Here is a 15167-nt window from a genome sequence, read left to right as displayed (position 1 = left end):
ATTTTCGAAACTACAAACCATACCTTAATAAAACTTTATCTATCTTGTTTTACAAAAAAACAAAACTTATTAGTGAAAAAAAACTAGCCCTCCAGAGTCTGGTCTGATGATAATGAAATATAGCCATCATTACGTAACTTAGAATTTTGAACAACTTTTTAAAGCATGTCTCTGCCTCCGTTTAGAAATAAATGTTTTTTTATCATTGTTTTTCTGAGTGGGATGTAATCACAAATACAAATATTAAGTGTTTCCGGAATTGAACTTGGAAATTGAAGCTAGGCACTTCTTTATTTCAGTATCCCAATAAAGGAAATGTTCAATATCTTGAAAGAGATCAACTCATGTAGCTGAACTCTACACTACTATCCTCATTCTTCAAAACTGCAAACCATAATTTTCTTTTTAATCATGAAAAAAAAAAAAAAAAGTTGCACTGAAAAATCATACTTAAAACACAACACAATAAATTAAAAAAAAAAAAATAACAGCTACGTTTGAAGCTTTTATTTGATTAATTGACTGCTTTGTAGGTTTCCCTGGTATATCCAGAATGAAGTTGTCTTCAGGTTTTTCCTAAATTCTGAAGGATCCCACATACGGTGTATCAAGGGGTCCTGTAATAGGAGTGATCATGATAAAGTGCTTTTCTCCTATGCTTAACTTTCTCTCCTCTGATGAGACTCCTCCGTGAATTACGCATCGAGACGCTGGATCCATGATTTGGGCTTGCTCGACCAGAAGGGAAAAGTATAAAATAATAAAAGTATTATAAGGCACATTATGAAGTTCATATGTCCACAGTTATATTACTCATAAATACATAATAACCAAGGTTAATAGAAATACAAGGCTATAACATAACGCGTGTACGACTGATGTTTTACTTCCACCACGCTTTTCATATTGACGTCATAGTGTATGAGTGGTTGTGTGTTTTGTCAAAATCTGGGTTTCTTGCCCAACAGTCTGTACGATACATTAAATTGGAAATTCTAGCAATAGTGACGTCATACCCTATGAGTGATTGCATGTTTTGTCAAAATCTGCCTGTCTTCCCCAGCAGTCGGTACAATACATCAGATTGAAAATTCTACCATGCCTGATAACTTGATGGTCTAACCTTGTATTTCTATTAACCTTCATAATAACCATGTAATTATAATAGATCAAAATGATATTATAGTATCAATGTACAGTTGGTAATTAGAATGCTCAATGTTGCTATTAAATATTGCATTTTAAGACGAAGAAATTGGAACTTGTACAATTTGCTTATAAAAGTTGAAACTTGTACAGGCATCGCAACTTGTACACAACACAGACATATAGATGCATTTTCAGTAGATTTGAGACAATTTTTCAGATACAAAAAATTCAGAAATTCAAAAAATTGAAATCCAAAAATATCACTATGATATACTTATTCTATAAAAGTTAGAAAATTGACTCAAGACTTGATACTCGAATTGGGTTCGAGTCCACATTTTGATTATTTGAGTTTTAAATCAAAGATTGGAGACTCGATAACAAAGATTTTGAACTTTACTAAGACTTGCAATACACCTATTAATCTTTTTCGAAAAAGTAAAAATGTCACGATTTATATTATGCATCAGGAAATGATCATCTTCATTGAATTGAAATGTGTAGAATTTCCCTTTTATCTATTACAATTCTCTTGAAAAGCATTAATCTTTATAAAAGAAGGGATTTGAAGACTTAATTGTTTGGTGTACTTTAAAAAAAAATAACTCAGCTATTCAAGTAACTATAAAATTTGTTCTATATTTATTAGTGATATTCGCTTATTAATTACTAAATCAAATGCAACTATATAATTGATAAGGACAAAATAATGAGATAAGAATTTTTTTTAAGGAATAAAAGGAGAGATTTTGATTGATTTGGTGTGACACTTGTTAAAATAGTTCAAGCTAAGGGGAACAATTAATAAAAACATCAAAGAAGACAATGCCTCCATATTCATCACAAATATCTCTGACTGATGGCAGAAGAAACAGTTTGAAATCAGATGATCAAGTTGAATACGTTCCAGTTGAACTGAGTTACATCGAAGTGGTTCCCGGCCGAAAAGTCGCCTATAGAAAGCATGTTGGTTCCAAAGGACCAACTATTCTATACATTCCTGGGTTTTTATCATCAATGGAACTTAAAAAGATCATTGATGTAGAAAAATTTGCCCGTGAGCATGGATATTCCAATGTGCGTTTTGATCCCGAGTCCTGTGGTTTTTCTGGAGGTTCTCGGGAAACCATTGAATTTGAACATTGGATTGAAGATGCACTCTGCATGATTGATAGAGTTTGTGATCCAAAAGAGCCTATTTTGATTATTTCATCTAGCGTTGGTTCATGGGTAAGATATGAGAGCTCTAAGCAATTCACAAGTTAACTTATAAACTAAGAATAATAATTAATAACTTCCTTAGATTTCTACTATTGTTGCTCAGAAAAGACCAGATAGAATTCATTCAATGCTTTTTATTGGACCTGCATTTAATATAATTTGGAAAGCATTTATCTATCACTACAAGATCATGTCTGATGAAGAAAAGAAACGTGTAGATGATGGAGAATACCTAGTCGTCAACTTAAAGTAATACTCCTTATAAACCATATTGTGAAAAAATCGTTATCTTAAACGGCTTTTTGTTTCAGATATGGAGGCAAAAACTATTTGCGAAAGGATTTCTCAGAAAAGACTAAACAATTCGAAATTGATACTGCATCTCCCATTAACATCAATTGTCCAGTCAGAATAATTCATGCCGTTCCTGATAGAGACGTATCCTTTGAAACCTCTCTTCAAATTGCCTCAAATATCGCCACCACAGACGTTGACGTAATTCTTCGGAAAGAGGGGGATCACAGACTCAATACGGATAATGATACTACTCAACAGCTCTACGAAATTCATAGACTTATTACTCAATATCCCATCAAAAACTAAAAATGGAGCTATGTACTTTAAATCTTTGCTATCATTCAGACAATATTTTAATTTTTTCTATAGAAAATTGAAATTATAAGTTATAAAAATTAAGTTTTATATCCAATATACATAAGCAGACAAAATTTAAATTTAGATTTTAATTCCTGTCTATCTCGAAAATTCATATAAAAAATATTCATTCTTTTATGATAAGAAAAAACATTATTTTCTTAAATAAACTCTCAAACAAAAGATATATATTATACAATTTAATAAATAATGATCATAGAATTTTAAACTTTTTTATAATTACGTGGAATAATGCATGAATTTTCTGAATTTGTGTAGTTATGTCATCTATGAACACATACTATACTATCAAATCTGTTAAAATGAAAAAATAGTCTGACAGAAAAATTCCACCTGTGCCTTTCAATACAACGGTACGAGTTCCAATACTCGACGTAAACAAAGGTCGGGGTGAATCGCGTAACCTCTTAGCTGTTGTTATGAACGTGACGGAAGATGGATTTTATAAGCTTGGAACTACAGGAGGAATCTTAAAACAACTATATGCTGGTTATAATTCACTGTATACAAAAAAAAAAAAAAAGTGGTGAGAATTGAAGATGTCCCTGACCGTGAAATCCCTCCTTGATCAACATCTATTTCTCAATCTACAAGGAAGTTAAGTGCAATTCAAAATGTATTTCCTGCTGCAATAAGTAATATGTATAAGTGAGTTTATCAGAATGTAACAAGATTTTTAATAGCAAGATGTGTGTGAGTAACATCAGAGTATCAGAATAGTTTTTTGTGAATAATATAATAACTAATGTCATTGCAGCTTTTCCATTTTCAGTCTTAGTTTTCCTATCGTTTTTTTTTCTGAAAATAATATCTCTTTTGCAGGTTTATTATTTCAAATGCCTAATTCATAATAAAGTTTTCTATTCCCATCTTGTCACTCGTCTTCAGCAAAATTTCATCTTCGTCAGAATATATTACTTTGCCTAAACAGTTACTGGTAACTATATATAATACCTAGGAAAAATTCAATTTATTATATTGTTTACCTGACACCATCAGGGATTATATACATTACCTAGGTATTTTATATAATGCCTAATTATACATATTGCCGGTAACATATACAATATACATATATAGGTTTAAAGAAATTGTATAAATTAAATATGATCGCAATTAAATGGATCAGATTGCTGATCGCAAATGGCCTTGATCGTTATATCGCAACATCGCAGTGAATTTCTGATCGCAATTTTTTTCCTGATCGCTCAGGAAAGCCTGCTTATTATGAATATATTAAAATAAAAGAGCATATATTTGTGTAACGCACAGCATTGCATTACTTTGCTAATATGAGTTCTCTAAGTCAGGGATTCTCAACCTTTTTCCAGTGATAACTAGTACAAAACATTTTTAGTTTCAGTGATGTACATACCGGATAGTCGAAAAAAAAAATTCCCACAACTTTGTGGCCTTTTTTGAATTTCTACAGAGAGTTCTGAGAATTCTGAATATATATATTTTTTTTTCATTACGTTAGTACGAGTCGTTTTGATGATGGAGTCCCGAGGATAAAAAATATCCACTTTCCTGTAGACCGCAACACCGTTTACAAAATTAAAAAGCGCATTGAAGCTAGCCAGGACCTTAAGGGATGCAGTGGAAGTGGGAGAAAACAAAAAGTGGATCCGACGAGGTACAATGAGGATATGATCACCAACCTGAACTCCACGATCACATCCATGGCAGACGATCTCTGAGTGGCAAAGTCTACCGCATCTCTCCGGATAAGAAAAATAGGCGTTAAATCCCTCAGAATAGTTGAAAGGGTCTTATTGTTGCAAAAACAGTGTGACAAAAGGCGTGAGAGGGCCAAAAAACTCTTGAACGCGAGTAAGCGAAATCCAGCTGACATCGTTGTATTTTCAGATGAGAAGACGGTGTTTAACCAGCAAAATGACCGGGTATTTACATTCCTCAACGTACCACTGGAGGGTTCCGCCAGAGTAAACACATAAAAGTAACATCAACATAACTACCCTCTAAAACAAACAAACACTTAAAATAAGCAACATACAGATGTATAAAATAACATAAATTATAGAATGCCTACATAAAATATTTACATATCTACTAGTTTATCATTTAAAATAGACCATTCATAATCAATAAAACTTCCATCCAGAGAGTTTCGTTTCTTTTCAATCGATAATAGTCTATAAACTGTAGACACAAATTTCAATGAAATAATATTAGCTTTCATTAAGTCTGACGATAAGTAGATATCCCCCTCATCAACAATTCCCAAATATTGTTTAATTCTTATTCTTCCATTCTGTGAATAAGGACACTTCATGAATAAATGAATATCATCCTCCTCTTCCTCCTCACACAGTCTACAAATACTTGTACTGTTCTTTTTCACCCATTTATTTGTACAATTATATTTGATTGATTTTCCTTTATGAGTTCATGATCATATAATGAGCAAGTAAAACATCATTCTTAAATTAATAAATCTCATTCCTGTGGGTCCTATTCCATAAAAATATGATAATGGCAATTTGTATTATGAAATGCATATTCAAAGCCCTCAAAATACAGCAATATTTTGAACTGTCCGTGTAATTATTTCCACGGATGTTTTGTGTTTGGACTGTTGGATTTTAATGCCTCGACGAACAATAATCTTATTCTATTTGCATGTAAATGGTGGATTTTATTATAAAATCTATCTTAAAAGGAATAACTGCATTTTTTCAAAAATCAGACAAAAAGGGGTATTTCTGAATATTGCACTGGTTTTTCGATCTTTAATTTTTTTCGAGTAATTTATGCAACCCTAAACACTCAATAAAAAAAGTCTAGTAGTATTTTTTTTTAACGAAAACCATTCGATGCAGGCAAAAAATATCAGTTATTGTATTAGCGTCAAACCGAATATATTTTTGTGCTAATAAGGTGTATTAATTAATTTCATTCATATGTTTATTGACAAATCTAAATATATGTAGCTAAAGTTAGATTAATTTTAATCAATAAAACTTATATTGTGAGAAAAATATTTTAAAGTGTAATAAAAACAAATTTTGTTAGTAGAAGGTAATTTCTAACTAAAAGAGATTATCAATTTATCATAGATTATGTCGCATTTAAAAGAGAGTAGAATAAGCACCTCCACCAGGTTGGGTATCAAATAAATAGTAATCATAATTATCAACATGAAGTCCTTTGTATTTCTTATAATATGATTCTATCACAATATTCTTGAAGTTGGATATTTTTTCTCTTGGAAACAGGGCTAAAATGCATCCTCCCCATCCGGCACCTGTAAGTCGCGCTCCATATGCACCCTGATCAGTAGATAATTTAACCAAACGATCCAAGTCAGGATGTGAACATTCATATAATTCCCTACAGCTCTCATGGGATTGAAGCATTAAAAGACCCATTCTATTTAAATTATCCTGATCCTGGGATTCTGCAACATTTTTGAATTCATAGACCCTTCTAGCTTCTGAAAAGACATGTTTGGCCCTTTTTTGTAGTGCAAAACGATTTGAGAAGCTCCAATCTTTCAACAAATCCCTGGTATTATCATTAAGTAATAAATCTTCCTTCTCATAGTCTTCGCTCTTTAAATACTTCATGACACATTCTTCCATTTCTTCGAGAGACAGTGAAGATAGTTTTTGAAGATGTCCTAAGGTATGTATATCCGATATAGGAGATATATCAAGAGCTACAGCCAAGAGCTTACAAGCAAGTTTGCATTCTAGAACACGAGAATTAAAATCTGTTCCAGCGGCTTTATTAGATTCTGCTAAGCTTAAAAAAGGATCACTTGAAATGAAAATCAAAGAAATATGGAGAAAAATGTACCTATTGATTATCACAAAATTAGCTCCTCCAGGTAATATAACATTAAAGGTTTGAAGAGGGTTGAATTTAATCAGTTTTGCTTTTCCTTTTTCTGCAAGAATTTCAATAGCTTGATCCATTCCTCCACCTTCAGTTCCAATATATCTTTCCGCTTTAGCACATACATTTGCTAGTTTGGAGGACTCTAATTGCATTTCGTTAACCCTTAACGCGCCTGTGTATTTTAAAATATATCAAATGCATACATATTGCTAAAATGAATTACATAGTGCAGCTGCAACAACCAGGGCGCTTGAGCTTGAGAGACCCGCGGAAGGAGGTATTTGACCATCATATAGTACATTAAACCCTTTACTTGAAACCTTTGGGAATTCATCGATGATTCCCTTTAAACCACAGAGAAAATATTTATACCAATAAGGATGACGTCCTTTATCAATGGTCCATGACGTGGACAAGTCCAGGCTAAAGTCCTCATACTTTGCACTATTTGTGTTTCCTAAAAAAATACAATCAGAACAATTAAAATAATATTTGATGTAGTTAATACTTAGTGTGAGAAGAGGCTGGGAGGAGGGACTAAAGAGAATTACTGCAGTTTGCTCTATGGCCATAGGAAGAACTGCGTAGCCTGAGTAGTCAATATGTTCTCCTATAATATTAACTCTTCCTGGAACTTCAACCATACCAATGGGCTCTTCACCCACCCTTTCCTTAAATACATTTCTAAGTTCTTTCTCTCTTGATGACATAATTACAAAGAATCAGGAATACTGAATAGAAATTGATGCTTATAAATTATAACTACATCGACACATGTAGTAATACAGCTTGTAAGTTAATTGTATACAGCTCTCAAGTTGATGTTCAAACTCTAACGTCAATCATTCAATGGATGTGTTATTTTTGGTAGGATACCTTGGTTTGTATTGATGGTGACGTCATCAAAGAGAGATTTTTGTAGATCTGGCTACTTAATTAATAAATAATATAATTTATATTGTACAAGTATAATTTATAAATATATTCGGAACCAAATGTTATTAAGTAATTAACCAATTGTTGGTAGGAAGGACCGAAACTCAATGTAGGATCTATGGTTTAAATGAACATTATATTCTGCCAATGCTTCAAACTATGATAATCCATGGATTTATAATTCATTAGAGGATAAACTGTCAAAATTCTGTCTGTGATATTGGTAATAAAGAAAAATACATTTTTATATCCCAAATGTTGCATTTGATAAATGAATAACTAATTAGCTCGACAAATATCTGGAGTGAACCAAGGCTCAATCACTTAACCTCATGTAGGCGGAAGTGTATTTTTTATGCTTAAAAATCAAAGGAAAAAACCTAATCTAACATTCTACAATATTTTTATTATTACTTCATTTTTATTTCATCAGCACTATTATGAAGATTTATTAGATCCCATATATCAAATCACCAACAGAGAATCACGTCACGTGCTACAATTAATATATCTTCCACGAAAACAACATTTTGGAATTGAAATAAAAAACTTACGTAGAGTGAGTGTTTCAACCTTGGAGTGTAACATTTTTCTTCAAGTCAATTATTAAAAAAATTACAAAATATAAAGTTTAGATCGAACATTTTACCCGTTAAAGTTAGGAACTATCTTTTTGGCAAATGATTTACAATATATATAACGTAAATCTTTATACATAATTAAGATGAAAAAGGATTGAAGGGATGAATGATGATAAATTGATTAATAATATTAATATTATATTAGACTGTATTGTGTCTGTGTCATTTTTATTTCATAACTAAGTAATATTAATTAATTTTGCTTTATATAATATAATCATCTGCTATTTTCTTGTAATACATTCTATTTATTTATGGAATAATCATTGAAATGTTTGAATATAAAATTAAATTTTACGAAGTAAATCCTTGAAAGTATTTTGTTAGAGGATGTCCTCCATCTTTTTGTTAAACAGTGATTGGATTACCATTATTTTACATGTAAACACAACAAACCATTTTTGAAACACTTAATAAAATCTTGTGAAATTATAGTTTGTGTAATAATACTTAATAAAATGATCTTATACATTAAATCATAAGGAAAATGGAGTTGCGCCTATAAAGAATCATAAATTTTCTGGTATGTATGTAATAAATGCAGTGTTATGATTTAGTTTTTTAAATGTATATTTATTCAAAAAATATACCAAATACTGTTATGTGTACATTTCATAATATAAAGTAAAATATTGAAAAACACATGTAATGATGAATAACTTAGAATCCAAATGTTCAAAGATACATAGTAAATTTCGATTATTATATAAAGCAAAATTAATTAATAATAATCAGTGACGAAATGAAAATTGCACGTAAACAATATTGTCTACTTTAAAATTAATATTGTTAATCCATTAATCATCATTGATTATCCCTTCGATCTTTCCTGTTTCTTAATTTTATATTTAAGATTTACGTTTTACATATTGTACATCCTATGGCAAAGAGATTATTCCCAGCATTTACGGATAAAATGTGTTCTATAAAACTTCATTTCTTGCATAGTCAATAGAAATAAAAGAATTTCTATTAACCTTGATTTCTTATAAAAAATTTAATCTACTTATAGAAAAACGTTAAAAGTAATACTGTAGTAATCCCAGCCGAAATAATTTACTAATTAATTTAATTGCTAAACGCAAATTTCTTTAATTAATTTTTTTTATTTCACTTCAAAAATGTTGTCTTTCTGGAAAATATATTAATTGTTGCACATGATTTCACATAGTTTATCTGATACTGATGATTGATGAAATAACAAAGAAGTAATACAATACAAAGTCAATTAGGTTTTGCCATTTGATTTTAACCCTAAAAAATAAACTTACCCTACACGAGGTTGAGTGACTGCCCCTTGTTCTACTCCAGATATTAGTACGTAGAACTCATTGACTCTGTACTCAACTGGAGAACGACAAATATTCGCAAAAATAAAGGGAACACAAATCCTAAAATTAATATCCGTGCTTCCTACTCCGTCATAGTGGGGGGAGAATAAAAAAATGTGAGATGATGTCATCTATTCCATTAGTAAAGCGTTTAGTTAATCATGGCCGTAATAACTGGGGGGCAGCCCCCTAATTTTTTTCTGTAGTAGTATTGATCGGTTTATTAATGGCTAGTCATCTATAGTCACTCCAATCAGGCCCTCCAACCCAAAAAACAAAATAATAATAATAATTACGGCACTCTTTAATTAACAATTACTACTGTTTAAAAAAATTGTTGTGATAACTGAGTGATATAACCCATCACAGTCTCCCCTAGTGAAGGATATATGTTTTTTAGCAGAACCATTGAATAAAACTAAAAAATCTTAAATTGCATTGATGATACATTTCCCTCAACTTTCGATGAAATAAAATATTATCATAAAATATATAATTAAAAACATACTTACTAGTTAACATTGCTTGGTCTTATCAAAAACATCCCAATCAACCCTTTTAAAAATAAAAATTACCAGATTGTCATTGTTGACTTGCTATATTATTAATGAATAAATTAAACAATTTGTCATAAAAATAAATGATTTTTTTAATGGTAGAACTAATTAACCAACGCCAAGGACTACATCATTTGTATATTTAAAAAAAAATCATAAATAATATATTCTGTTGTATTTTTGGCCACTTTTCTCAAATTTAATAACTAATTGAATTTAATAATTATGAGACAACCAATACTATGATATAGGTACGATAAAACTTTATATTTAATTATATCATTAATTCTCACTGATCAGTGATTCCCGTTGTCATTGATATCAGTCAACATATAAAATTACAATAAGAAATAGTGTGCTCATTCATCCTCAAATTACAGGTCAAAATAAAACATAATGATACAAGTACTAAAAATATGTAAACCTGCCCTGGTCTCTTATATTTTTCCAGGATTTCATTCCGGCGCAATCTAACCAATCAAAGTAAATAAACCCTGATGATGACGTCATTATATCCTTTCTAATGTATGTTTTTTACTGCTGTAAACTGACAACTTGTGATAAGTAATATTATTGTTTGTGCCCCGACTTCTCAAATTTTAATATAATTCTTCCATCGTCATTTTCATTTATTCTCAGAGAGCATTTTTACTTGCAGCAGTAGACATTCCTTGGACGTAGTAGGGCACTTTAAGCAACTCATATAAAGTAGTAGTAGTATTTCCTCATGGATGCACTAGGATGGAGTCTTCAAATCTGCGTCAAAGTTTGGTGCTATGTCTACGTCCTTTTTACAACTTTATATGCATTTTTCTATAGCTCCTTCACACTCCACATAATTGCCATTGGACTCTTTCTCTGTGCTCTTGCATATTACAAACTTCCACGTCCAGAAAATTCAGCTCTACTTCGTATACTTGGTCCTGACCCACGTAACTTTGATGGAACGCCTAGCAAATCTAAGAAGCACATTGGCATCATCGCTCACCGGGCAGGTGGAGTGGATGAAATGCCTGAAAATACAATTGGTGCTCTCCGGGAAGCCAAAGAAAAGGGAGTTAAATGTGTAGAGTTTGATGTTTCCTTTAGCTCCGATGGAGTACCCTTTGTTTTCCATGACAGTACAGTCGACAGACTCGCTATCAATTCTAATGGTTATTTTAGTTCCAAATCCTCTGAGGAAATCAAATTGATTGGTGTCAAAAATAAGTTACTTCATTCAGAAGAGGATGCCCATGTGGAGAACATTCCCACTTTAGAAGAGTTTGTCTCCGAATGTCTCAAACTGGAATTAAAGATGATCATGGATGTTAAAGATTTTTATTCCGTCTCATCAAAGTCTAAAAAAAGTTGTCCTGATATTGTCTTAGATATCTTTCAAAAATATCCTGAGCTCTATAACTGCTGTCTGGTATCATCGTTCAATCCTTATATTATTTATTGCGTCCGTTTTAAGGATCCAAGAATCGTTTGTGGTATGGCCTGGCGACCTTATATCATATCAATGGAAACTTTTTCAGGATCTTTTATTGATGCTCGCCCTCGCTACGACTCATATCTCTATCATTATCTATCAGTTATAGGTAATTCATATACTGTAATGTAATCGAAATAATATGTACTCATATATTCATTGTTTAAGGTGATGTCGTACTCAAGTGGGCATATCATAATTTTCTATGGCATTTTTTGGGAATAAGTACAGTTTTAGTTCATAAAGGCACTGTTACATCAGAGTATATTCAGATTTGGAGAGAAAGAGGAATTCGAGTCTTGGCGTGGACTGTAAATGACACACTTGAAAAGATTTTTTGTACCAAATCATTACGCATTACTCCTATCTCAGATGCTATCGATCCTATTTCTGATGATAGATTTCTTACTAGTATTTGCGAAGAAGAAGACGAAGACTGATGATGGTCCATGGAGAATTTAAATAACTTATTTTTGATATGTACTTATCAAGAAAATTAGGAGAGGGGTAGATTGAGTGTACAATTCAACATAAGTGCTTATTTACTTTTTGGGTATTTTTAATTATTTCATTGAATGTCGTAAGGAAAGCAAATTTCTTTCGATCTTTTGTAGTTCTAATCAGATCATAATGAAAAATTATGTTCGGATGTTCTATTCATTACTTTTTATACAAAAAAAAATCCCGTTTTTTATTATTTCTTTCTTTTGAACTAGATGTTCAATTTGTTATAAAAAAAAGAGGATAGCTTCATTCTTATAATAATATGTCTTGTACATAGCTTTATATTTATTTTCGCATCGATCAATTAATCCATTACAAATATTTATTCCTTTGTTCCTCTCAATTTCAGTGCATTCCGATTATTACATCCATATTTTGTTTTGTTCTTTCTACAATTTGTACTTATGTAGCAAATATACTTTTTTTTAACATACAATTAATTAGTCAGCATAATTTCCATTGCTTTCTTTATCTACTTGAAACTCGTGTTTTTCCATATAATGAAAATGACAACCTATTATTCTAGCTATGTTCTTTAAGAAATATTGCGTCTTTTTACCAATTTAAATAATATTTCATTTTCAAATTTGTACTTACTCAAATAAGGAACTGATTACAAGGTTAACATTCTTCACCTTTTTGATACTTTCATAGTTAAGGAATGCACATAATTAATTTATTCTAAATACCAAAGCTTTAAAAGAAATTGCTTAGAGTGGGAGGAATAAATTCATATGTCCAATGCAATTAAATACATGCATGGGAGGGAGTTTATTTGATTTTGCATTAAGTAACTGAAATTACAACTACTTTAGACCCTACATCAGGGGCGTCCGCAGGGGGTGGGATATAGGGGCTTATTTAAAAATTAAATATTTGAATTTTTTTTTCGTCAAATTTAATATTTGAAATTCCATTTTTGAAAGAAAAAAATTATTTGTTATTAGCAACGGATTTTTAATTTTTTTTTACAATGATTTCTTTTATGTGTACAATTTTATTTTTGTACATCTAAATTTTTATAAATAAAGACCTTGCGATTGAGAAAAAAAATATAATAATTTTTTTTTTCAGATTTAAGTTGTCACAAATAATTATTTTTCCTCCACCTTATACTCAACTAGTTATTAATGATTACTGAAGAGTTAATATAATTTAAAATTATTAGTTTCTAGTTACGACTAGCAACTTTATCCACTTTCAATCTCGACTGACAAAAGGTAAATGAGAAATATATTTAGGTGCCTAATTTTTTTTCTTAATTTTAAGAAATCCTTAAACAAATTTTTACTCCTTATTTAATTTTTTTATTCCAGAGGGATAATTTTGCAGAAAAATCCTTAATTAAGAGTGAGAGTACAACCCCTCCTGCGGACACTCTTGTAATGATAAACTGTATTTTTCTTATTGTAACTTTTAATTAAATACATTGAATTGATAATTTTATGAATGATGTGAGTATGGAATAGCACAAATTCTAAACGAAGTCCCTTGAATGTTCATATTATTACGTATTCATGTACTTTAAATCATGCCAGAGTCAACTTATGAAAATCTTTGTTTGTTTCATAAAGCTAGTCTTGAGCGTTGCCAGTATGCGGCTCAAATTTCATATAAAGGTAACTTCATGGTCACACTACTTTACAGTTTTATTATACTTCCCTTAGTCCAAAAAAAAAAAAAAAAAAAAGGGGGGCAATGGCCTTAAGGTTCCTGTGCCACTGAATATGACTAATCTTTTGTGAAATGCTTAAAAAAGTTTTATCTTAATCCATAAGGGTGGATCCTTACAAAAAAATTTTATTTTTAAAAACAACCATATAAAAGAGAATCCATTGGATATTTCATAATTTAAGGAGATATAACATACATTACTAACAATTTACGAGGGATATTCTCACTTAATAAAATTTAATAAATATGTAACCAAGCAATAAATTAGAAAATACAGGAACTTAATTTACCACACTTTTGAGTTATTTTTGAAACAATGAACTGTGATATTACAATCATGTATGATAAGTGATAATTTTAGTTTGTTGAGATGGATATTTGGTTAAGGTGAACAGATTTTTACAATTTCCTTGAACAGTCTCCCTTTTAGGTGACCTGTACCCAATAAAAGTTGTAGAAAACTTCCGACCACTGAAGTATGTGTCCCTGTTTTAAATTTGATAATGATAATATTTAATTATTTTTATCAGTCCGTATTGAAAAATCCCCCATTTTCATTTCAGAAGTCTTAAATTTGCTACTTCATTTGAATGCAAAAGTTGGTAAGTAAGTTTTAGTAACTAAAAATTGTTATTAATTTTTAATATATAATAATGACCAACCCTTTGTGATAAATGACTGATTGCTTAAAATTATTTATTCCTCAATACCTTATCAGAAAAACAAAAGGAATCGAGGCTACATTTTTTTTTTAACTTACTTAATAAAATATTACTTAGGTGAATATTATGGGGGGAATTTTGTACAAATGAATTGAAGACAATAATCGACCTTATCTTTGTGCGCAGAATCTAAAAGTGATCTCAGTTGTCTGAATTCTAAAATATCTGAGATTATAGTAATTCGGGACTTTATAGTTCAGAGTCATTTTTTACTTTTGAAACAATCCCCAAATTAAAAGTAAGATTAACAAAATTATGTGAAATTGTTTTATGGATTATTTATCTTGTTCTGAACTCGACATATTTCCATTTTTATTCTGAAAAGTGATGAAAAACAACACTTTTTAGACCAGGAGATATGGAGTACCAACTTCAACAATTCTAATAAATGAGTGGGCTACTATCAACAATAATGGTAA

General features: G+C 30.6%; 3 protein-coding genes and 1 long non-coding RNA gene across 4 annotated transcripts; 3 read left to right on the top strand and 1 right to left on the bottom strand.

Annotated features, from left to right (window-relative positions):
- The first annotated feature begins 1907 nt into the window (after positions 1–1907).
- On the top strand, positions 1908–3104 carry LOC121114736 (palmitoyl-protein thioesterase ABHD10, mitochondrial). Its single transcript, XM_040708783.2, has 3 exons — positions 1908–2379; positions 2453–2619; positions 2682–3104. Exons 1-3 carry the CDS (start codon positions 1975–1977, stop codon positions 2971–2973), a joined length of 864 nt encoding a protein of 287 aa, XP_040564717.1. The 5' UTR covers positions 1908–1974; the 3' UTR covers positions 2974–3104.
- A 2851-nt stretch (positions 3105–5955) lies between these two features.
- LOC121114733 (N-acetylgalactosamine kinase) lies at positions 5956–10372 on the bottom strand. The gene is made up of 5 exons (XM_040708781.2): positions 10330–10372; positions 7418–7840; positions 7133–7366; positions 6868–7081; positions 5956–6813 (listed from the first exon to the last, which is right to left on the bottom strand). Exons 2-5 carry the CDS (start codon positions 7617–7619, stop codon positions 6138–6140), a joined length of 1326 nt encoding a protein of 441 aa, XP_040564715.1. The 5' UTR covers positions 7620–7840; positions 10330–10372; the 3' UTR covers positions 5956–6137.
- Positions 10373–10910: 538 nt separating this feature from the next.
- On the top strand, positions 10911–12788 carry LOC121114735 (glycerophosphodiester phosphodiesterase 1). The gene is made up of 2 exons (XM_040708782.2): positions 10911–11957; positions 12017–12788. The coding sequence occupies exons 1-2, from the start codon at positions 11102–11104 to the stop codon at positions 12286–12288; spliced, it is 1128 nt and encodes a 375-aa protein (XP_040564716.1). The 5' UTR covers positions 10911–11101; the 3' UTR covers positions 12289–12788.
- A 638-nt stretch (positions 12789–13426) lies between these two features.
- Positions 13427–13838, top strand: LOC139904958 (uncharacterized). The gene is made up of 2 exons (XR_011779320.1): positions 13427–13572; positions 13669–13838. It is a non-coding gene; the product is annotated as an uncharacterized lncRNA (long non-coding RNA).
- The last annotated feature ends 1329 nt before the right edge of the window (positions 13839–15167 follow it).

This window comes from Lepeophtheirus salmonis, chromosome 3, assembly GCF_016086655.4.
Source record: "Lepeophtheirus salmonis chromosome 3, UVic_Lsal_1.4, whole genome shotgun sequence".
Lineage (NCBI taxonomy): Eukaryota > Metazoa > Arthropoda > Copepoda > Siphonostomatoida > Caligidae > Lepeophtheirus > Lepeophtheirus salmonis.
The sequence above is the reverse complement of the archived record's forward strand: the minus strand, read 5'-3'. Positions and strand labels throughout refer to the sequence as shown.